Source organism: Rhineura floridana, chromosome 10, assembly GCF_030035675.1.
Source record: "Rhineura floridana isolate rRhiFlo1 chromosome 10, rRhiFlo1.hap2, whole genome shotgun sequence".
In the NCBI taxonomy this organism is placed as follows: domain Eukaryota; kingdom Metazoa; phylum Chordata; class Lepidosauria; order Squamata; family Rhineuridae; genus Rhineura; species Rhineura floridana.
Window position 1 is genome coordinate 43,509,166 of NC_084489.1, and position 26,027 is coordinate 43,535,192.

A 26,027-nucleotide genomic window follows, 5' to 3' on the forward strand; every position below is an offset into this window, starting at 1 on the left:
ATCCTTAACCATTATTTACCATTTAATCATACCATCACTCTCTAATTTGCTTGAGAATGTGTTTTCCTCTTATTAAAACCTTTGTAGTGGCCGCTGCCAAGAGTCTTCCCGCCCACCAGTGTTCTGCACTTTATCCTTGTGGTTCTTTCATGACCGTTTGATTAATTTTCATTGATATGCTTCCAACAATAGCATCTAAAATTAACTGGGTCAGGGCTTTTTTTTTTTTTACATAACTTCCTGAGTCATCAGGCTCTGTGTCCTAAATAAATACATCCATAGAAGCATGAAATGATAGTTCACCCTTCCAGCACCAAGCTGAAGCTAGTAAGCACTAAAAAAGGTGCTAGCTTAGAGGGCTGCTGTCTCTCTCCTCTAGACTAGCAATGCTGAAAAAGGAGGGAATGCATCCCTAAAACAGAGACAACTGTTTTGCACAAAATTTTTATATGATGATAGATGCAAATGTTTGAATAATTATTAATATTGAAATAGAAATACAATCCATCCCACCATAGTGGGGGGTGACTAGATGACCCATGTGCCTGGTCAGTCTACTGTCCAGGGGCTAACTGTTGGTAGGGAATTTCAAGGCTTCTGCTATTTCTTCTTAGGGTTCTTTTTTACACCAACCCTGTCATATATATACAGTATATGTCAATTTTTATACTGCCTCTGTTCCATCATAGAACTTCAGACAGATGGTTCCAAGATGGTCTCTCATTTGGGTATTAATTAGACCCAGGCCTGCTTAGCTTTAGTAATGTTGTTGCAGTACATGCCTTAGATCATGCTCCTTTCCTCCCTTCCAGCAACCATACATTGTTTTGTAGCAGCTTTCAAACTGTGTTCCAGGAAACCCCAGAATACATTGGAAGCTTCTCAGAGGTTTCTTAGTAAAAAGATCAGCACTGGCTTATGAGCTTCCCTGAAAGTCTTCCCATGTAGCTACAAGAGAGTGTTCACTATGCTAGGTAGTGCTCTTAGTTTATGAGGGCCAGTGGCGAGACCCAACAGGTGTCTGAACTAAAGGTACACTTTACAGCACAAGACAGAATCTTCTGCTGGATTTCCAGACAATCCTTAACAAATGAGCCAATGTAAGGAGTTATTGGAAGTGTGAATACCACTGATTTGTGGCTTGGCAGCAAATAAGTAGAACACAGGAAAATGCCTTATACAGAGTCAGAATCTAACTCAGTATTATACTGACAGTGGTTCTCTGGGATTTCAGACAGGAGTCCTTCTAGCCCTACCTAAAGGTGTTAGCAACTGAACCTGAGATGTTTTGCATGCAAAATGTGCTTTATACCAACCTTCCCTAGTTGTTGGATTGGATCGATTGCATCATGAATGCAGTATCTCCAAATTGATCACTACCATAAGAAGACCCCAAGTGTCACATGTTCCCATTAGTGTAACACATGCAAAAACATTTCCCATAGCTATTAATCCTAATCTTAAAATACCTCATTATAAAATATAGATCTTTGGCAATAACTTGTGTTTCTTTTAATTTATTTGAAGGGAAAACAGAAAGAGAGCTCAGTAATCATTTAAATTCTATGCTCCTTCCCAGCTTTTAATTTTGATTGTGTTAGACAGTAATTGTACATTAAGTAAATAACAGCGGTTTTAAAACATACTTTACAGGAAGTTGCCATTTATATAATAGATCATTTCATTATGTGGTTGTTGGTTCTACAGTAATTTGTTTTCAATAATTAATCATTGATGGCTCAATAATAACCTGTTTTAACAAGTCCATAGAATGCAGAGCAGTGCCCTCATTTTCTAAACTTTGGCTGTGGGCACGGTATTGCTTCAAAAGCAGTGAGAATGGTTTTTCTGGCTATGTTTTGAAGCGACTCTGCCCTCTGCTGGCCACACCTCCCTTCCCCACTGCGGACTTCAGACCTTTCAGGACTGCCCATAGCAGTGTTGTCTGCCTGAGCCTGCAACAAAGCATTTCCATTGGGCACACCTGGAAGGCAAATGGGTTGATCTACCAATCAGTTGCAAAATCTGCCTGAAGTTTTTTGTGTTTTTTTAAACCCATCCTGGAGCTGATCCAACCAGGATTTCAAAAGGGGTGGAGTTTGACTAGTGTTGTGTGCCCCCATTTTGAGGACAGAGGTGGAGATGCACTGGAACCAGCACAACAGTAAGTGTATCTCTACCCTTTAGTTACCTCAGACTATTCAGTTGTATTTTCCCATCTTTGTCTTCCACATAGCCATATTCCAGTATGTAGGAACATAGGAAGGAAGCTGTCGTGCTGAGTCAGACCCATGGTCTGTTTAGCCCAGTATTGTCTACACTGACTCTGCAGGTTTTCAGACAGGAGTCTTTCCCAGTCCTATCTGAACATACTAGAGTTTGAACCTAGGATCTTCTGCATGCAAAACACATGTTTTACCACTGAGCCATTCTCTGTGGACAGTACTTCCAACTGTATAAATAGCAAATGTTTTATTTCTTTCAGTTGACATTTGGATCAATGAAAACACATGATCCTTTCCATGTTTACTCAGAAGTTTCACTGATTTTTTTGGCCTTACTCTCAACTAAGTGTACATAGGATTGCCATGTTAAGCATTTTACTATTACTCATAAAAGAAACATAGGAAGCTGCCTTATATTGAGTCAAATCATTGGTCCATCTAGTTCAGTTTTGTCTACACTGATTGGCAGTGGCTCTCCAGGGTTTCAGGCAGGAGTGTCTCCATACTTGGAGATGCCAGAAATAGAACCTGTATGCAAAGCAGATGCTCTACTACTGGGCTACATCCCTTCCTCAAATATACTTCACCTAATTCCAGTCAAGTAACTTTACATTAAAAATGTGTAAAACAACAATTTGCAATGATAAACTAAACTAACAAAAAATACAATTATTAAAATTCCAACCAATCCCACAGAAATGAGGAAAACAGCTGAAAGGGGAAGGGGGGAGAAATGAACAACTTATTGCTCATAGGTACCCAGCATGGTGCCCACCATGTTATTGGACTGCAACTCCTATCTGACCATTGGCCATGCTGGCTGGGGCTGATGGGAGATGCAGTCTAACAATATCTGGCTACCTTGTTGTAGATGAATATAAAAACACTGGGCAGGAATGAAGTGAATGAATGGGAAATTCTGATAGGTGGATGAGAGCCTCTCTTTGCCATGAAATAAACAATGCAATCCTGTATTGAATACTGAATGTGTATTCAGAAGTAAATCCCATCCAATGGGGCTTACTCCCAGGTAAGTGAGCCTACGTAAAACTTGTATTTTTGTCATTTATTCATTTATTTCAATATATTTGTATCTCACTTTTCTATATGTTATGGCTAACAATCTGGCTAATGTACTCACTGTAAAACATAAACATAAATAAAATATCAAAATTAAATTTTATACAAAAGTATGCAGCTTAACGAACTTATAAACAATGCCAATGAAACAGTTAAAATAAAAAAACACAGTGACCATCAGCAGTTCAAAAAAGCCTGCTGAAACAGATGGCTCTCAGGTGTCCATCTAAGCAAAGGTAGAGAAGATGTGTGGCAGATCTCCAGGGAGTATATTCCACAATTTAGGTGCCACTACCGAAAAGATCCTGTTCCTTGTGTATACCAACCACATCTCTAATGGCAATGGGACATGGAGAAAGGCCTTTGAAGCCAGACTGATGGCTCGGGTGGGAACGAACACTTTATGCCACATCTGTGCATTCTGGGGACTTGGTACAGGTCCACTGACTCCTCTGCTCGCTTCCTTTTCCAGCCGGCCTAAGCTAAACCTGTTTATGGTTCTTATAATACCTAATTATCCAAACATCCCACAATCGTGCATCCAGTCATTACCTTTATAATATCCACTTATAGCAGGTAACTAGGTTACAGGTGGGTAAATTGGAGGCCAGATTTTTTTTGAAAATGCTGATGAGCTGAACTTTTCAAAAACAGGCTCAGAAACATGGAGGGGCATTATGCAGCAATCCATTTATAACCTCAAACTTTATTTCATTCATTTAATTTTTTATCCTACTCTTCAGCTGACGAAGGACAGAGCAGCTTACAAATATCAATGCTAAGACAATATTTGACAAGGATACTGCAATGTGGGTCAAAAGAGCTGTTTTTATGCAATCTGACTTTGCTATGATTTCGCTAATAGCATTCCACCAAATATTTGTGGTTGGGTGAAACACTGAACCCTGAAGTCTCCCGAACCTCAGGGAAAGGCCCTAATCAGCAGGCCTCATCTGGATCCTGTGCATAAATAATCTACCCTTCTAAAACCCACAGAAGTACAACAGGAGTGGGGTTTCTGTAAGTAAATGGCCTTGGGGACCAGACTAAATCTCCTGGCACTGATTAGCACCTACCCTTTCACTGAGTGTCAAAAGTGCTCAGCACCTTCTGGATGTGGGCCACTATGTTTAATCAATTCCATTTCATCGTAGCAGAAGGACTCTGAAGCACAGTGCATTTCTAAGGGATTACTGCACATATTGGGTAGTTAGTCACTTTCCTTTTGGCTTCCTGCCTCCTAGATCCACCTGACACATGCCATAATCAGTCAGAAATGCACCGCCTGTCGTTCTTTATTGCAGAGGTAATGGATGAAATTCAGCAAAACAGAGGAAACTTCTGTTGAAATTGAGTTTTGGCCCCTCAAAGCCTCCTGATTAATTGTAATTTCCAAATAAAACATCTTGAGCAACTTTCTGTTACGTTCTTTTACAAAGATGTGTCAAGTGAAGCTGGGAAGTCCTTGCCAACACTGTATAGTCCGTTGGAGCCTGGACAGAGGTACTGAGAAGCTGTTTCGATGCCTGGAGAGCTAGTTACAAGTTCTCTCAAGGCACCTAAACGATGCCTGGTATACAGATGACATAGCTGGTTTTACCACTTCAAATTCCACATTGGATAGTGAGAGTCCTGTTATCAATCAGCATAGGCTTCAGAAGACTAGAGGCAGATCCCTAAGTGGCTGGGTATTTAGGAAACACGGACAATTTAGAAGTTGCTGAAATTTTATTGTCAAAACTTTTCAGAGTAATCCTTCCTAAACCAGAACATTTTCCTGTTAAGAAATGAATTATTGGAACTAGCCTAGGAAACCTAGGAATGTGGTTTCTTAAAAGAAGAAGAAAGCAATGTGTCTCTTCTAAGAAAAAAGGAGGAAGTAGCGGTCCAAGCATCTCCCTGCTGGTTTTCTTTCCTTTTTTTAACCAGTCAAAAGGGCAAAGAAAACTGTATGTCTTGTCGGATCTGTTCTCGTGGCTGCTGATCTTTGATAACTCAAAGTCATTCAGAGGGAGGGTTATTAAGGCACAATAAAGAGACATATATACAGTACATGGGGAGAAGAGGGAGAAAGCACACTTCCAGAACAAGGCTTACGTCTGGATCTCCAGAATTTCATTCACACCTCTCTTTACTCCCCAAAATAATGTGGTTGCAAAAGCAGCGAATTTTATTCAACTGCATATAGCACTTTTGGAATGTTTACATCACTTCAAATTTTGGGATGGAAAGAGCTGTTAATTTTGATTCTCTTAATTTCTCATTTTTCCAATCTTAATTAAGTTCTCCACATTTCTGCAGCAATTTGCTTTTAAAAAAAAAAATCGCATGAACATTCTCCAGCATTTTAATGTGGTTTTCTTCTCATGAACATATTTTTGTAGGCAGTTTTGACTAATATACACATTTTTGCAAGCCATATCTCATAATATAATGCATTCCACATGCTATTTTCACTCATATATTCATTTTGATGCACACTTTCCCCTAATATATGCATTTTTGTAAACAACGTTTTGTTGGCAAACTGCATAGCAAAATGTGAATCAGTGCGAATTTCAAAGGATGGCTTGTTTTGCTTCTCATACTGTTTCAGGAAGTGCTAATTTGATGGATTCAGCTTGAAATGCTAACGTAATTGAAATTCTCATCCATCCCCACTTCATATACATAATCTCTGCCAACTTTAGAACTGCAAAGTATGGTAGGCCAGATTGGAGGTGGGTGGTGGTGAGGAGAATGAGAGATAGTAGGTTCCCATCAAATTAGATAATAGCTAAGATTTGACTCAAGTATAAGGGGGAATTTTGGATTGCTCTGTCTTATCTGCCCAATAATATTACTTTGCAGATAATACTTCATAGCAAGCTTTCAGCTTTTCATTGGAGTATGAACAGGGTTAAACTGCCTGCTTAATCTGAAGTGTAATTGCATACAAAATATTAATGGTAGCTTTATTGCTTCAGACAGAAGAACAGAATCTTCCCTTCTCATTATTCAATATCTAAATATAGTCATCATTCTATGATCCTGCATTCCACATCCAGACTTAAGAATGTGCAATGTGCTTACTTGGATCCAAACTTCACAAATGAATCCTCCTCTTATCCTGATATAGTTCCTAAGTGAGTATATGTGGGTGGATTTTGGCAATTGAAAGATTTGTTCAGGGTGTGTCAGCAAAAGAATAAACGATCTGTGGTGTGTCAGTAAATGACTAAGACAACAAATGAAATAGATTATATTGACTGGAGCCAGAGATATTGTGTATGTGAGAGAGAAAAGGCTTGATACAGCCAACATCCTGGTCCTACACACATTGGACATCATCCAGAGAAGGGCACAATGAGTGCACATAGCATGTACTCTGGATTCATTTCCAGTTTGCACTTAGTAACACACACATCACAAATCAGCAAATTGCATTTTATCTTTTAAACTGTGGAGCAATTTTGAACTTTATAAAGTGGAAAATGCAAAGTTAGAAGTGGCTTCTGCATCTATTGTTGTGTTTCAGAAGCAATGTCCAAGAGGAAATTTATACATCTCTTTCACAGAGAGGTCGATCTATGCCAGCCTTTTCTGACATGATGCCCTCCAGTTGCTTTAGAGTTCAGCTACCTTCATCCTTGACCAATGGCCACCATCTAGTCCAAAGCATCTGGAGGGCACTAGGATCACTGATTGGGGCATCACATCTTTTTCAGAGCCTCTTGGGACTTACTACAAATGTGACCCATAATTTAGGTCTCTGGTCTTGCTGCCCAGAAGTTGTACCTTGGGGTTAAAGTTCAGAGACAACAGCCTACAAAGAATTCTACTGGATTGTGATGTCTGGAAGTCTTTCTGCACTGTTGAAAGATATTGGGAAAATTGGAAAACAAACTTAGGAAAGCAAAACTTCAGCCAGAATGGAAAAGAACAAACCATTTTTCATCTAGACAATTTCACTGTACTCCATCAAGCATAATTGCATTGCTTTCTGCCACCAACACCCAAACTTTGTCTATGTAGTCTGGGCTGCAACCCAGGAAATACTAGTCCCACAAGCAACTGAAGTCAAACATGCTTCATACTCTTGGAGATACTGCTTAGACTATGGCTGTGGGCACACTAGTCACTTCAAAAGCAGTAAGAATGGTTTTTCTGGCTGTGTTTAGAAGCGACTCTGCCCTTTGCTGGCCACACCTCCCTTCCCCACTGCTGCCCTCAGACCTTTTAGGACCACCCACAGAAAGTGTTGAGCCAGTCACTGTCTTTGCCTGAGCCTACAGCAGAGTATTTCCATTGGTCACAACTGGAAGATAAACAGGTTGATCTACAAATCAGTTGTGAAACATGCCTAAAGCTGAATTAAAAAAAAAAAAAACACTCAAGCTGACTTGACCAGGGTTTTAGAGTAAAAAGGGGCAGACTTTAACTGGCATCGTGTGCCCTTGTTTTCTGAAAAGAGAGGTGGAGATGCACTGGAACCAGCACAACAGTAAATATGTCTCTACCCTATGATTGTATCTGAAGTATCGCAATCTACTTGCTTAAAACAAGCATAGGCCCATAGAAATGAAATGATTTAGATGATTAATGAGCCAATGTGCCGCCAATTCCAGTACTTCAGTAGAATGTCAATGTTCACACCTGGAAAGTTGGGAGGACTGTGGTCAGTATCAGATCAGAATGTAGCTGCTCTCTTGGTTTCGCTAAATAAATAGCTTAATTTGTAGCAACACACAACTCTGGATCTTATAATTCCATAGCTTTCATTCCATAGCTTCGCCCAAGAACATCTAAAATGGTATCTTTGTGAATTTTACCAGTATTTCCTGCTAAAGAAGAGCAATTTCACTTCAGGAGCCATCTCAAGGATATACAACATAATTCCACAAAAAGTCAACTTACAGACCCATTTTCATTTTCATATATAGTTAACATGTTCTATATAATTTTAAAGATAATTTTCCAAAGTTTCATTTTCTGGAAATAGTTTCCCCCCCCCCCAAATGGCACTTTATATATGAATAAAACAACCAGAAGTGTGGAATGCAAGATGACGCAGAATTTCTGGTTCCCCCCCCCAATCTTCATTTAAAAGACTTCTCTAAGACAATACGCAATAGGTTAAGAAAGCAGGTTTCAAAAAATGTACACTATCGTTTTGTAACTCAGACCCTTGAGGAAGGGTAGAAGAAACATTTGCATTATTGCTTTTAATATCACCATCACATTTTAAGTCAGGGTTTTGTTTTTTTTTAAGGAAAATTCATACTTGCCTGTCAAGCCACACTATGACACACTTTTGAATGCAAATGTTTCATTTTATTCTGTGCATACCTGAGAAGCTAAGCAGTCAGGATCTGGTGTTCAAAGAAACGTATTGTGACAACTACCTATTTTAATATTGTACTTCTTGAGGGGAGAGTGGGCAGAATGATCTTTAACCATGGCACCAACATCAGAGTTTGTAAAGTAAGATCAAACAAATAAAAGAATTTAGAAGGGGGGGGGAAACCACAACCAACCAACCTCCATGTCTTTAAAGGAGCTGATTTCGTAAGATGCAATTTTGGGGAAAATATGAGAGTTAAAACAGCACATTTATTTAGTTTTAATTTTTGTGCTGTCATACTTCAGTGCTGGAGCCCTGATTTAGAACACATGCCATTTTCCTTTGATGTTTTGACTGCTTTTTTAAACAATGGCCAGAAAGATAGAAAGGAATTAAACTGCAACCCAAATCATAAAACTGGGTTTTTGTATGCTCCTAATTTACATAAGAATATTTTGGTTTTGGAAAGGCATTTTAGTCCCCAGAGCCTGTGAAAAGAAAAAGCAACCCTTTCCATCAAATCATTATTTCTGAGGGTGTAATGAACCTGCTATTTAAGGTCAGTTTTTTCTCATTCTGTGTTCAATTTTCTCCATCTTCTTCTCCCCTTTCTTCCCAACTCCCGCTGCCCACCTCCCTTTGTCATCCATTCCCTTTTATGCTGTAGGCACAGGCAAGAAAAATTTGTCTGTCTTTACCAGTGGTGGTTGGTGGTTCCATGTCAGTGGGGCAGTGTAATCTACTCCAGGTTTTAGTCCGAACTTTCAAGGATCTATCCAAGAATTACCTTGGACAGATCCTTGAAAGTTCAGACTAAAAACTGGAGCAGATTGCATTGCCTCACTGACATGGAGCCAACAACCGCCACTGCTCCTTACTCAATTCATTTTCATTATTAAGGTCTTCATTTGTTTTGCAGTTCATTCATAAGAACATAAGAGTCCTGCTGAATCAGGCCAAATGCCTATCGTGTTCATAATCCCATTACTCTCAAAGGCCAATCAGATGCCTAAGGGAAGTCATCAGGCAGGGCATGAGTGCAATAACCTTCTCTTGTGGTTGCTCCCCAGCTAGTAGTATTAATAACATTATAAAACAAAAGCATATATCTGTTGCCTTCCAGAGGCTGGGGCAGTAATGAGAAAGCTAAACAGTATGGAAAGAGCAAACAGGTATTCCAAGACATGTGCAGCTGCTGTTGACATCCTTGGGTAGAGGTAAGTTGAGATCAATTTATTCTCCTGTGTCCAGCTAACCTGCCATCTATCAGGACTCAGCAAGCTTATTATTATTATTATTATATTTATATGTATATGCCACCTTTCCTCCAAAGAGCTCAAGGTGGCGTACTTGGTTCTTTTATCCCCACAACAACCCTGTGAGATACATTAGGTTGAGAGATTGTGATTGGACCAAGGTTACCCAGCAAGTTTCATGGCCGAGTGGGGATTTGAACGCTAGTCTCCCAGGTCCCAGTCTGACACTTTAACCACTAAACTACACTGGCTAGCCGATCCAGTGAGGCATTGACCCTACCAGTATTTTTCTGCAAGAGCAGAGGCTACCATTGGTGTAGAACCTCTTCAGTTTCACCTGACCCTCCAGTTTCTCTAGTTGCCCTTCCATACATCCATTGACCAAGTTCAGCAATAGGATATAAACAAGTGGGAACTGCCATAAAAATGTAGTGTATCCTCATCTCCTAGCACAGGTGTGGGGAACCCTTGGCCCCCACAAGCATGGCCAATGGCCAGAGATGATGGAAGTTGTAGTTCAGCAACATCTGGAGGGCCAAAGGTTCTCCATACCTGTTCTAGCAGGAGTGCTCTGCTTCCAAATTCCAGCCAGCTGCCATGCTCTCTTCTAGTACCAGGATACTATAAGCTTAAGAATTTAAGTAAGGTATTCCTTACTCAACATCCCCAATCCTTATTGAACTTTTGATTGTTCCTCTCCCCTTGGGCTTCCCCTGAGCATACTGATACCGCCCTCCTGAATACCAGTTGCTGGGAATCACAAGCGGGGAGAGTGCTGTTGCATTCAGATACTGAAAGGGGGTTCCTATAGGCATCTGGTTGTCACTGCCAGAACAGGATGCTGGATTAAAATGGGCCTTTGGCCTGATCCAGCAGAACTCTTCTCATCAGTAGTCCTGCTGGGCTCCCTTTGTTGACATCCACCCCTTGAGCCTGCTCTTAGAGGGAGTGATACATGTGAATGGTTCAAAGGCAAATTCAAATAAGGAGAATTTGCTTGAGAATTGTTTTCCTGAGATGTGTTCCACCTCCAGCCAGCATGCACTGCATCGAAAAAATCCAAAATAGGCTTCAAGTGAAGTGTGGTTAGTGGTAACACTGGTTCCTATCTAAACTGGAACAACCCTGATAGCTACCAGTTTTGATCTTGTAATATTGACATGGTGTCTGAGTGCAGTACAGGTAAGTGCTGGACAAATCACAAGCACAGATGCGCTGCAATTTCCTAAAGCTAAAGAGTAAACAAACAAACAAACTGACTCAATTTATTAAACAAAGCCTTTTTAACACCAAATCAATGGGTGAATATACAAAGTCACTTTTCCCTTTTATTTTTACTTCTTTGGTCTTCACTGTATATCCCACTTAGAACCTGAATTAGAAAAAAAAGCTGATATGCTTGCTTTTTATGCTTAAGTTACACATTAGTTTGTTCCAAGGCCATGCTTGCAAGCCCCTATTTATAGCATTTCATTTCCTGATTTATAGTCCAAAATATTGTCAGAAATATACAAAAAGCCAAAATAATTTGCCGCAAGGGGAACATTTCTTTTCCGATCCCTCTCAATCCAGAAATAACAACGAAACCTGCCCTAGTTGGCTTTCTACAGCCACACTTTTCTGTTTTATTTCTTTGATCACTTGTATTACCTTCAGGTCACTGGCATTATTATAACTGTTTAGAATTGGAATGTGAAGGACTCGTAGTACACCAATACATTTGTGCAACTGAATTTAATTTTAGACTAGAGTTCAAAGTTCTCAGTTCTAGTCAATGGGGATGAGAATTGGTCTGTGCATCACACTTATCATGGGGATGTCATCGCGACTACATCCTCCTGTATAATCCTATTCTCTGCCCCAACCAGTGTATTGGGGTGGGGACCCTGTGGCTCTCCAGATGTTGTTGACTCAACTCTATCAGTCCCAGCCAACATAGCCAATGGTCAGGGAAGTTTGTAGTCCAACAACATCTGGAGACCACAGGTTCCTCACCTCCGTAATACATTTAGAACTGCTAAACACATACAACATTTGTCTATTTAATTTTATTGTATTTATCAGCCTCTTTCTCCATCTGAAGGCACTCAAGGCTGTGTAGAGCATTTAAAATTAAAATATAAAAACAACCACATCTTAAACTACCATACCATCCAGACAAACAGCAAAAATTAAAATTCCACTTAAAATATTCTATAGTCTGGCATATGTCAGAAATCAATGATCACAAACCAGGAAATGCTTTCTGGAATAACATCTTCATCTGCCAATGGAAGCTAATCAAGGAGATGATCTGGCAGTTGCCAGGTGTCCGGGTTTTGCCTGGAGACTCCAGTTCTTGGGGGTCCTCTCTGGGTGAGTCACCTTAATCTCTGAACTCTTAGCTTTAATTTTTTTAAAAAAATTAAGGTTCTAGGTGGTCTGGTTCAAAAGATATAAACCAAAATGTCAGCCACCCTCCAAACTTCCATTAGTACCGACTGCTCTAATCCCTGCCCTTTCAGGTTTTTAGCCAAGTCAGCATTGTGATTGACATGATTTGTCAACCCCCAAGAAACAGCATGATTTGTCGGCCCCAGGCAATAGCTAAACCCCATTTCAAGTTCTGAGAACAATTTCCATTACCTGCTTGTCTCACATCAGGAATTCAGTAAATATATAGTCTTCAGCAGCATAAAGAGTACTTTTTCTGTACAGGATTGGACTTGCTTCTGAGTAAACATACATAAGATTGCACTACAACAGAAGATCACAGCAGGATCTTGGTGGGCATACACAGTAAACAATTTTAGTTATAATTATAATAAAAGTGTACATGTAGACTTTAATTACAAAAATGGCATATTATACATTTTATCTTTCAAATAACTTTTGAACAGAAATGTTAAAAAGCGTACAAGCTGCACTGTTATACTTTTCTAATTAAGGAGTCAAACAAGTTTGAATTTTACTGGACTGTAGAAGAGGGCAGTTTATTTGTCTTATTCATAACCTGTTTTGAAAACCTTCCCAATATGAAGTTTTTCTGGGAGTAAAGCTGCAATGCTAATTCCACATACCTGGGAGTCAACCCCATTGAATTCAGTAGAACTTACTTTTGAGTAGACATGGTTAGGATTGTGCTGAAAAGCAATTGAACTTTTGAGTGAACATTGTGTTGTAAATCTTTCTCTCCCCCTCCGATCCTTTTTTTAAAAAAAAGTAGTTAAGGAGGGTTTACTTAGCTTTTATTTGGCAGGAAATTAATACTTTAAAAAAATGTTCTGCAATGGCCAACTGGTTTTGGCAATAAACTAGTATATGGGGTGTAGGTACTTTTACATCTCCAGTGTGTGCAGTCCTGTGCATGCTTCCCTGTCTGAGTAAACCCCACTGAATACATTGGGACTTGCTTCTGAGTAAATATGCATAGAATTGCACCATAAATATCTTTACATGTTGTGTAAATAATAAACATCTTTGCCATTCATGCTTATATAAATATTTCTTCATACTATGTCTTGATATGTATCTGATTTCACACTATGGTTGTACACACTTCTGAGGAAGCTTAGCAGTCATGGAATAAGAGGAGAGGCCCTCGTGTGGATAAGGAATTGGTTAAGAAGCAGAAAGCAGAGAGTAGGAATAAATGGACAGTTCTCCCAATGGAGGGCTGTAGAAAGTAGAGTCCCTCAAGGATCGGTATTGGGACCTGTACTTTTCAACTTGTTCATTAATGACCTAGAATTAGGAGTGAGCAGTGAAGTGGCCAAGTTTGCTGACGACACTAAATTGTTCAGGGTTGTTAAAACAAAAAGGGATTGCGAAGAGCTCCAAAAAGACCTCTCCAAACTGAGTGAATGGGCGGAAAAATGGCAAATGCAATTCAATATAAACAAGTGTAAAATTATGCATATTGGAGCAAAAAATCTTAATTTCACATATACGCTCATGGGGTCTGAACTGGCGGTGACCGACCAGGAGAGAGACCTCGGGGTTGTAGTGGACAGCACGATGAAAATGTCGACCCAGTGTGCGGCAGCTGTGAAAAAGGCAAATTCCATGCTAGGGATAATTAGGAAAGGTATTGAAAATAAAACAGCCGATATCATAATGCCGTTGTATAAATCTATGGTGTGGCCACATTTGGAATACTGTGTACAGTTCTGGTTGCCTCATCTCAAAAAGGATATTATAGAGTTGGAAAAGGTTCAGAAGAGGGCAACCAGAATGATCAAGGGGATGGAACGACTCCCTTATAAGGAAAGGTTGCAGCATTTGGGGCTTTTTAGTTTAGAGAAAAGGCGGGTCAGAGGAGACATGACAGAAGTGTATAAAATTATGCATGGCATTGAGAAAGCGGATAGAGAAAAGTTTTTCTCCCTCATAATACTAGAACTCGTGGACATTCAAAGAAGCTGAATGTTGGAAGATTCAGGACAGACACAAGGAAGTACTTCTTTACTCAGCGCATAGTTAAACTATGGAATTTGCTCCCACAAGATGCAGTAATGGCCATCAGCTCGGACGGCTTTAAAAGAAGATTAGACAAATTCATGGAGGACAGAGCTATCAATGGCTACTAGCCATGATGGCTGTGCTCTGCCATCCTAGTCAAAGGCAGCATGCTTCTGAAAACCAGTTGCCGGAAACCTCAGGAGGGGAGAGTGTTCTTGCACTCGGGTCCTGCTTGCAGGCTTGCCCCAGGCACCTGGTTGGCCACTGTGAGAACAGGATGCTGGACTAGATGGGCCACTGGCCTGATCCAGCAGGCTCTTTTTATGTTCTTATGTTCTTATGAGGTGAGAGATGACGTGTGTGTGTGTTAATACTGTGTTTGCACTTGGTGCACTAAGCGGCCTCTGCCGCCCTTCCTGGCTACTTTGCTGCTTTTGCAGTGTTTTAACTTTTTTGCACTACAGGGGAAAATGTTTGCTTGGGCGGGTGTGCCTTAGTTGGTGGCAGGACAGGGTCTGGGAGGTGGTTGAGTGAGAGAGATGATGCTTGCTGGCTGAGTGTGTGTGTGTAGGGGGTTGCACTCGGTTTGATATGTGAAGCTCTGAGAAGTAGACTCTGCCTCCCTCCCTATCTCCTTACCAGTGGAGAGACTACCACTGCTATCTTTTGGATAAAAAAACCTACTACCCTTTCTGTTTGTGTGTGTGTGTGTGCATTTTTAATGTTTTTTTAGGCTACTTAGGTGTGCAATAGCCAAGGTCAGCATTTTGTAGGCACTCTAGTTTTTTAAAAAAGTAATTTAACTTACTTTAAAGTAAAGCTAAAGTAATCAATTCCTTTCACAACAATTGCAGCCGTAATGATAATTTGCTCCTTTTTGGGGCCATTTAACAGTAATTGCAATTTATTCTCTTTAAAAAGTTATGTTCCAAGTTCAACCCAGAAAAACCTAGCATTTGTGTGGACTACTATTCATTGTGACTCCTGTACTGCAGGTGGAGATTAAGGGGTCATGGGGCAGGAAGATGGGTTGACTTTGATTAATGCCAAGGAATAGAGATGCCCACTGCGCAGAGTTCATTACTGATTGAACAATACTTTGCACAAATAAGTTTTGTAACAAAATTTCTGACACATATGGACTGAGTGCCAACAATATAATTTCTTAAAAAGAAATAAAAATAAGGAAAAGTGGAAACCCTAGATCTGGAATTGTCTACCACATAACACATCAAACCAGCAGACCATTTTCACAATTCCTTGTTCTGCAGATACAGCAGTTTCTACATTATAAGAGAAAAGGTCAGCAGGAAAGATGCACGGATTTGCACAGATATCATGTTAAAAAAATATTTTTGCTGCAATCTAAAGTTGCAATTGTAAGCATGATTGCACAGTAGGAAATCAATGGAACTTGCTAAGCATGCCAATGATCACACACACCATCCTAAGAAAACTTGCAAAGGAACCCCAAAGTTGTAAAGGAACTGCACCTCCATTATAAAAAGCAGGGAAATTCACTAACAGCTAAAAATCATTGTGGTTTAAGAACATAGCTGGTGGACTGCCTTTAAGTCGATCCCGACTTACGGTGACCCTATGAATAGGAATTTCATAGTAAGTGGTATTCAGGGGGGGTTTACCATTGCCTCCCTTTGAGGCTAGTCCTCTCCAGCTGGCTAGGGCCTGCTCAGCTTTCCACAGCTGCACAAGCCAGCCCCTTCCTTGTCTGCAACTCCCACCTGGGGGGCAACCGGGCTCCTTGGGACTATGCAGCTTGCTCACAACTGCACAGGTGGCAGGGCATGTAACCCCTGAGCCACTCAACTTTAAAAAGCTGGGAAATTGGGTGGCTATAGTGAATGCACCAGAGGAGTAGGAGACCTAATCTCCTCTCTGAGATATTCCTATTGCCATAGGATACTTCACTAAAATTGCAAAGAAAATCAAACATATTTAAAGTGAATAACTATATTACATCAGCCGTCTTTATATTGTTGCTTCCTCCCTGCTAAAATAAGACCATCATAGCACAGCACATGTCTTGTTTCTGTTTGGGGCTGATTGCAGGTGTTTCCAGCATTCACCATACGCTCAGAGATACATGTTACCAAATTCTTCCAAGCTACACAGGAAGTACTGTAGATTGTACTGTGAAAGAATAACTCAAATTGGGTTTGCATTTTTACAAATTTGCAGGGAAGTATCTCAGAGAGGAGATCAGGTCTCCTGCTCCCCTGGTGCATTCACTATAGCTGCCCAATTTCCCTGCTTTTTAAGGTTTGAGAGAAATATCTGTGGGCTATCGGTACATTCTTAAACCACAAGGGTTTTTACCTATTATTTATTTATTTATTTATTACATTTATATACTACCCCATAGCCAAAGCTATCTGGGCGGTTTACAGCAATTAAAAACATTAAAAACAAATATACAAATTTTAAAACGCAAAAAAAAAACAATTTAAAAATGCAATTAAAATATGTTTAAAATAGGTAAAATAGTTATGCATTTTTATTGTACTCCATGTCAAGTGAAGAATACGCCACACAATAATATGGTTTACTATGTGTGGTGTAGCCAGTGTGTATTGTGGTCAGAGTGGTCTGACTAGGACCTGGAAGACCAGAGTTCAAATTGCCACTCAGCCATGAAGCTTATTGGATGATTTTGGGCCAGTCACCTTCTTGCGGTCTAGCCTACCTAACAGGGTTGTTGAGATGATAAAATGGGGAGGGGGAGAACTATGTACACCACCTGAGCTCTTTTCAGAAAATACGCAATCATATATAAGTAAAGTTATATTGCTAACAGCAGATTTTGAACCTTGACAAATAAGTTTTTTGCCTATAAGGCACACACCATTTCCCCCAAGATTTCCAAAACTGCCATTGCAATTGAAAAAGAGAGAGGTAATACTGTACATGCCACAGAAATACCCTCAATTTTCTTTTGATTTTCCCCATACCCTACTTCATAATCGCTTGAAAAATAATTCAATACATACTTATTTTTTGCTTTCAGAAAAATTAAACCTGGGCAACTGCTCAAGATAAAGAGAATTGCATCAGAGGACTAATGAGGAATGTTGAAACTAGCTAAAAATGTTGAAACTAGCTAAAAAATGAAGCGTATATGTCAATAGGGGAATGTAGAAAAGGAGTAGACCAGGAAACAAATGGCCTTTAATTATCTGATGGGGTTGAAACACACCACAGCAGACTTTTTAGAGACTCCTCAGCCTGTCTATCCTTACCAGGATGGTCTCTCTGTCAGATTAAGGGTTATTGCCTCTTTGGCTTTCACTGTGCTCAGCTTTTGAAGTCCATGGCCAAGTGACCAGGGAGAGAATATTGCCTCAGATAAGAGGTGTTTGTTTTGCAAAATATTTGAAGTAACAATCTGTGGAGCCATTAACAATCCAGCAGGGAACCATGAGCTAATATCTCCCAATTCCCTGATGGTTTCAGGACTACTCTCCATAAATAAATAAATACCCTCGTCTATTTACTCATAGATCCCATGTAAAAAGACTCATGGAAAGGATGTCACATCCTTGCTATAATGTATTTGTTTAAAATGCTTCTCAACTGCCCAGCATCAAATGATTCCAGAGTGTGAATGAGTACCAAAGTGTGAATAAAACTACTTCACACAACTCATAAATACATTTTTAAAACCAACAGATAACCATGGCAAAATACAAGAAGGCAAAAGGCAAATTAAAAACCTGAACTCTAAAGAGCAGAATAGGACAATGTTCCAACCGTAATCTAAAATGCCTGGGCAAATGAGAAGGTCTTCACTTGGTGCCAAGAAGCTTGTAAATATCAGAGTCAGAAGATGTGCCTTCTAACTTTGAATAGCAAAGATATAAAATTCTGAAAAATAAAGACCTGATCTTGGAAAATATCAGAAATTCTGAGAAATAATGTTCTGAGAACCAGTGAGGTGTGGTGGTTAGAGTGTCAGATTAATACCTGGGAGACCAGGGTTCAAATCTTCACTCAGCCATGAAGTTCACTGAGTGCTCTGGGGCCAGTCACCAACTATTAGCCTAATCTCCCACACAGGGTTGTTGTGAAGATAACATGGAGCCATGTACACCACCTTGAGCTCCTTAGAGGAAAGGTGGGATATAAATGCAATATATAACATAAAATAATCAAATGAGGGTGTTATTTTCAGTGCCATTTCCTCCACTATGGATTACATTTCTCCCCATGTCTTTTCACACAAAGAAGAGGGAAAGGGAGGGTACACACCTCTGGGAAAGAGTATGCCTTGCCTTTCTTTCCCCCTCCCCACTAGGGCCAATGCAAGCCATTTTGCTGTCTGAGGCGATGGACAAGATGGCATCCCCATTTTTCATTCCATCCACACACCACACACACAATGTTCCAGCTAGACTGGCAGTTAAATCTCACTTCAACACTAATGACAGAACAGCATCCTGCAGCCACCCAAAGGCAGCAGGCTAGCCTAGTGGTGCAATGCAGGTCACATGATGCCCACAATTCTGTTCTCCTTTGCCTCACTGCTGCTCCCAGTCCCTTGGCATCTTGCTACCTGAGGCAGTTGCTGCACTCTGCCTAATGGTGGGCCAGCCCTACTCCCTCCCCCACGGGTAGAACACCAGTGGAAGCACTGATAGCTTTTCAGAACTTGGCATGCAAAAGCTGAATGAACAATCAATCAATCTGCATTCCCCCCCAGGAACCTACTATGCAAGATGGCGTTTCTCCATTCAAGACCTCCTTTTTCCTTTCTTTGCCACCGCAAAAATAATTCTTCTGGGAGCGACACCACTATTGCTTGGATATGTTTGGATATGTTTGAGAGCCTTTTACTGACCTGCAATAGACTTCTCTCTTGCTCATTCTCTGGAGTGACCCAGTACAAAGCAATGATCTGTGATTACTCCCATGGTAAGTGAATATAGCAGATTTCACACGTCCTTATTGTCAAGTGGCGGTTACTATTTTTACACGATTGTTTTACCTACTGCACCACCTAAAAATTAGTTTCCAGCTTTACAATTATAAAGACTACCATGTTTCTTTCCTTTTATTTCTGTTCTCTAAAGGATCAGAGTGTTTTGATTAGGGTTTGAGATGGATTTTACTTTCTCAAAAATGGGGAAACATCCATTCCCCCCCTTTTTTTACCCCAACAGTCTCAGATGTAGGGATGAATAAATCAGCCTATTTCTGTCCCATGACAGTTTTATAGATGTGCAGTGACAGACACATGTCATGCCAATTATATGAATTTTAAACAAATCCTAAAAAAATACACATGGATTTACTAAAATAAAAAAAATGTAGTTATGAGATGGCCCGAGGGCTGCCTTCTTTCTTTTTAAACATTTTGAAGCTGAATGAAGCAGCCAGGAAGTCCACTGTGGCTACAAAGGCAAAATACATCCAAGAAGTGACCTATACTACAATAGGGGTATTCACACATTATTTTTAACAAGCGCATAATCTGTGTACCTGTGTACACAAATAACTGAGATGTATGCTTCACAGTTATTCACATATAACATTCAACAAATGTACAGTCTGTGCAACTGTGTACACAGTAGTTGAGCTGTATTATCAACTAGTGTACAAGCTTTCAAACACCTATATAGAGACAGATTCCACCTGTGTTCAGTGTAACATGTGAAGAAATCTAAAGCGCAGTCCCTTCCTGGGGAATTGTACAGAGAACAAATATAGCTGGTCCCATGTACCTATGGAGGCAGTCATTTTTTTCTCCATACAATTCCCGAGGAAGGGACCACACATTGTGACATACGTTCACTTCCTGATAGCATATTAAACAACTTTTTACCCATGTGATGGTAAGTCCACCACAGACATACAGGTAAAAAAAGTCTTTGAAAATGCTTCCAGGAAGTGACCATTTGAATATTTGAAATAGTATATGTAAGCCAGCTAGAAGTAGGTGCAGATGGCCTTTCAAACTTCCCCAACTTATTTGAGGAATGGAGATGGAGAACCATGAATTTTTCAGGGGAGACTAGAATTCCTTCAACAGTTTCTTTGGGGTGGGACTTACCGTTAGTGGTGGCAGCTTCCTTCTTTTTTCCTGTGGTGTTTTTTTTCCTCACTGCCACTGCAAATGGCAATAGCACCAGCTGCGTTGCAGCCTGGCCAAAATTCTGCATCCACCACAATGCCCAAACATAGCATTATTCTAGGGCATCAATGTCAGCCCCTACCAAAAATGGTGGATAATATTTAGAGAAAATTCAGCCAAGTGCCTTTTTCCAGTGGGGGCAGAATGTGAAAAAGAAAGATCTCAGAAACAAATATCAGAAATGTGATTTCAACTACTCTAAACACACACACCCTACACACAGAGAGGAATGGGAGTTCAGCATAGTTCATCAGTACTGCATATAGCTGAAAATCAGTGGATCACACCATACTGTATACATTAGTTCCTCCACTAATTGGCCACAGCAGTAAGTAGATAGCCAATCTCATACTGAATGATGTGCCTCCTAAATAAATGCTTCCAGGAGCATCTTTTTTTTAACTACTAATTATCATTCCACTTTGCCCCATGGTACCAAATGTTTTCTTTGAGATAACAAAGAAAAAGCAAGAGTCAGGTTCTAACAAATCACTATGTTCAGCCTTTCCATGGAAAGCAGAAAACCCTCCAAAACATTCAGTGCTTTGTTTGACACTTTGCTGTTTACCATCTTTGAGATAGTTCCCATTTAATGGCTCAATTACTGCACTGAGTGATAAAGTGGTATCAAGAACTTTAAGGATAACATTTTTCTTCCTGAGCATTTTATGATAAAGCAAATACAAAGGGCACAATCCAGCCAAGGTTAAGTGGGGTTTTTTTAATGCCTCATGGATTTCCATGGGAGACATTTAAGTCCATTTTTAAGTTTCCCCTTTAAATTACTGGTACTTAAAAGTGCTTCACTTGAGCCAGATCATGGTGAAAATATTTTGCATACATATAAGTATTGATGGGGAAAGTCTTTTATTCCAGATAGCTAAGAAGAAGAAATTAGTTTTCTTTTCATTTTTGATTACTATCATCATCATAGTTTATTATTATTATTGTTGTTGTTGTTGTTGTTGTTGTTGTTATTACATACACATGGAAAGAGAAGCTTAAAAGTATACAAATATGAACTATGGAAAAGAAACTTATTTTTCATAGATGCTAAATTTATGATAAATGTGCTTTTGGTCTTTTTAAAGACCAGCATACCTGTTAAGAGGCTAGAGTATTATACTTGACGTGGAAGCCTCAGGTTCACTCATTCACAATGTTTTTTGGGTGACATTAGGCCAGCCACTATCTCTCAGTCTGTCATATAGGATTTTTGTGAGGATTAAAGTGAGGAATCACCATATATGCTGTCCTGAGTTCCTTGGAGGACAGCTGCGATATAAATGAAATTAATAGAGATAGATAGATAGACAGACAGACAGACATTTTGGGTGCATTCCTATGGTCTCGGGAGACACAGGATACTATGGACCTTTCTTTTCCAGAGAGGAAAAAGAGAAAGAAAAGTAAAAAGCTGCAATCTTAAGCCCAGCAGGGCTTAGGAAATGCCAGCTCATTTGCCATGAATTCTGTCTACCCAGACCTCCATAGGATTAGTTTTCCTATTATTACTATTTCTTAGCTGGCAAAATATATAATTTCCCATCAAAAGATTCTCAAACCAGAGAACCACCAGAATGCAATAATAATACAAGATCATTAAAAAAAACTCAAAAGAAATCAAAATACCACCTCAGGCAACTAAATCTGTTCAAGGTTAAAAAGTCTGCGTACAAGTAAATAGTTGTATGGCAGGAGAATTTAGTTGAACATAATGTTTAGAGATGAAACTATAATGCAGAAATGCAGTACATACCGAGCATATGCTCTCTATTGCTCCTAGACCAGGCCTATACTTGCATGAGCAGACTTTTCCTTTCACTTCTACAGAGGAGAAAGCTCCACGTGTCCAATGGGATGCATAGGCACAACTTTTCCTGTCCATTGAAGTGAATGGGTGGAGGAACCCTATATATGCATATATATATATATATATATATGCACCACCTACCCATTGGGATACCCTGCTGGATGGAAGTGACTGGGCATTATCATACCAGTATTTTTTACTCTCGATATTTCTATCCTCCCATCTCCTTTTTCTTTTTATAGGACTAATATTCATAATGCATTCTGAGCCATACTGATATTATAGGTTGTCTTATTAAAAATTTAATAACATTTTAGCAAAGGAAAAGAAATGCTGAAATTATTGAGTGAGGCTATAATATGGCAAAGGGGAATATCTGGATCTTGAGCTGCACAAAACATTTCCATTGATCAACAACTGCTGCATATAAAGATCACAGGCAGTTTATATGGTCTTAATCTTGGGCCTTTGGGAGACTCTTTTATGGGGTGTTACACTAAAAGTCAGTATAGGATCTGAAACAGCACATGTGATCCAGTTTATGTACTATGATGAAATGAAAATTGCTGATAATATATATTCTCAAAATCTGTTATAGTCTCTCTCTCTCTCTCTCTCTCTAAGTAAGGCAATGTCCCACTGAAGTCAAGGAAGGAAACCAATACATTGGGCTCTAGGATGAGCTCTTAGACAAATTGTACTAATGTAGTTGCGGGCATTTACCACATCTTTATCTCAAACCCCTGGCAGTGGGTCTTTTCCAAGAACAAAGAATATCCTTGCAATGTTCTCTGAATGCCAGTATATATATAAAAAAGTTTAAAATAAAGTCAAATCAACATTTACTCTTAAAAAAAAAACTTTGTGGTGCTACAATATTGAGAACCTTAGCTATGTTTTCATCAGTGGATCAGGTTGCCATTATGAATATCAGACTCTATTTATTTATTGGACAATTTATATACCGCTTATATTTAAACAAAACTCTAAGCAGTTTACAACATAGGTGAAAACATTTTAAATACAGAAAAAATACCAGAGAATTTCTACATTCTCTCAAACACAATTAACAACTAAACAAAATAAATATTACACAAAAAAATCAGCTACAAAAATGCAAAGAAGCAATTCACAATTCTTATGAATTAAAAGACTGATTAAAATCTGATTCTGAGAATACTAAAAATACAAATAAAATTCACAGTAAATGTAGTAAACGACTAAACAACATATTCTTTAAACATCAGAAAGTAAAATACTGCAAATGAAATCAACTAAAAACTATAAAGCCCACCTTTTAAAATAACATGATTGACAATTAGGCAGAAGAAAATCAACTCACTCTTCCCAACTACCATACATGAATCAAAATGTAAATGTTCTGCCTTCAAGTTGATTCCAACTTATGGTGACCCTAGTAATAGGGTTTCATGGGACTGAAAGGCAGTGACTGGCCCAAGGTCACCCAGTGAGCTTCATGGCTATGTGGGGATTCAAACCCTGGTCCAACACCTTAACCACTACACCACATTGGCTCTCTAAACATGAATCAATAATTCCATTAAATAAATAAATGCAATTAAATTCCCAGCTCCCTATACAGCAACAAACATAACTTCATCTAATTATAGCTAAAAATACATTGTATTCAGTTTCATTCAAGAATTATCTTTACATGATCATCACACTCGCATTAATCAAACACATCAATACTGTAAAACCAATATATTCAAATTTACTGTTCTAGGACACCCTCAAATCACACTCTCCACACCCTGCAAGCACTCCCATCATTCGATCTTGCATGCTCAATATTCACATGTCTGCACCATGAGACCCGAGCAAACCTGGAAAAATGCTGACATACAAGTAAGGAGGGAGAGAATTCCATTCAGTTCACAGCCACTCTTCAAAATCTGCACTTATCCAAATTTTGCAATGCAGTTCTCCAACTAATGTTTATAAAAATTCATATATTATAGAAAAATGTGCAAAAATGATTATATCATAAAAATGTATTAGATCAGGAGAAACTGCCTGCAAAAATATGTTCATTAGTCAAAACTGCATACAGAAATGTATTTATTAGGAGAAATTCACACTAAAATGCTGAGCAATTTTCGTAAGGATTATTTTTTTAAAAATCCCAAATTGCTGCAGAAATGTGAAGAACTGAATTTAAGAATGGAAAACATGAGAAACAGGGAGAACCAAAATGGACAGATCCTGCCATACATAGATACAAGCAAGGAACAATACACAAACATTCCCTAGACAAAACACTCCCCCTCATCTCTCACTCTGGATGGGGGTTCTACCATCTATCCACCTGTTCGTTGACTTTGCACCTTGCTACCTACAGCAGAATGATCAGTGACCAAATCTGGAAAAAATTGGGCACTGCCTAAAATAATTTCCGGGGGGGAGCAGGTGAGGGGGAGAGAGAGAAAAACTTTTAAAAATGTGTACATACATTTAGCTGTCACTTTGTACCCGCCTAGAGGAGGGTCGTGGCCTTCCACAGCATCAAAGCCAGCCGATACTAAGACAACGTCTGGCACGAACTCAGAGGCGATTGGCATAATCACAGTCCTGAAGACAAAGAATAGGCAAGCAGTTATGAAGAAGAGGCTTCATTTAAATGTACTGATTAGCAATGATACCACAATTAGCTTTTGTCTAATTCATCCTGTTCTACCTCTAAATCTACTTCCATGTTCATTTTTTTCTCTCCCTACTTTCTAGGGATTTTTTTTGTTAAAAAAAACACACCAGTAATTTGCAGGTACATGTGAGAGCTTCTAACATTACACACACATCTGGGCCTATTTTACCCTCCTGCCTATAAAGGCTGACTCTTCGAGGGAAATGACTAATGGATTGTAAAGAGAACTCTGAAGTCTCAGTGGAAGCCTGGATTGCTCCAGTTAGTGCGAACTTGGTGTAAATTTGAACTATAAATTTCTTTGGGGGAAAATGTTTGTTTTTCAAACTTATTCCCTCCTCTTAACATTTAAAAAAGTTTGTCAAGCTGGGGGTTGATTCTCATAGAAATGGGGTGGGGGGAAGGAAACACAAATTCATGTAATCAAAGCCAGGCACTGTTGTCAAGCGTTTTCCGAGGTCATGCCTGGCAGGAATCTGACAACCACAAACTAGTAACAGCACCCCCTGCTGGCTTCAGGAAGAATTCCAAGATTATGCAATTCTCAGTGTTTTGAACCTATTAACTCTTTCCTATCCAGTGATTATACAGCCACTATAGCCAGCGTGGATTTTTCACATTCCACAATGTTAAATTGAAAATACCCCCCATGCCATTCTGATGCTTCCCATAAGTTCATTTCAAAACAAAACCTTACAAAACTTATAGTCCTGAACTCAGAAACACTTGCTTAACAACCCTGTCAATTTTCATGGTGATACACAAAACAGTCAGAAAGAATTGAGAGTTCAAAGTCTAAAAAGGGAGAAAAAAACCCAGAGCCCTTTTGGACTTTTTCTGCCAGAGTTCTCATAATCTGTTGAAATTCATTAAAAATCAGCCATGTTCACAGAGTACCTGTAATCTTATTACTGACCTTGCCCCATACTCTGACCATCTTCTGCAGTTTAAAAGTTAAAAAAAATGCCTTGCCTTAAATGAAGTGGTTTAAACATAGTAGGCTGAAAACATGCATCCTCTTTTTTCCAACAGCTAGATTCATTGCTGAAGTAACAACATATTGTAATCAGTCTAATT

At 39.3% G+C, this 26,027-nt stretch overlaps 1 protein-coding gene across 1 annotated transcript in view; it reads right to left on the bottom strand.

Moving 5' to 3' along the window:
* Window positions 1–25,071, bottom strand: part of LOC133364817 (histone deacetylase 5-like) — a 76,100-nt gene extending 51,029 nt beyond the window's left edge. The window contains exons 1-2 of the mRNA XM_061585680.1: window positions 24,984–25,071; window positions 24,759–24,877 (exon numbers count right to left, since the gene is read on the bottom strand). Coding sequence (XP_061441664.1) covers window positions 24,759–24,867 — 109 coding nt within the window. The 5' untranslated portion in view covers window positions 24,868–24,877; window positions 24,984–25,071. The remainder of the gene's footprint in view (window positions 1–24,758; window positions 24,878–24,983) is intronic.
* Between the last annotated feature and the right edge of the window lie 956 nt (window positions 25,072–26,027).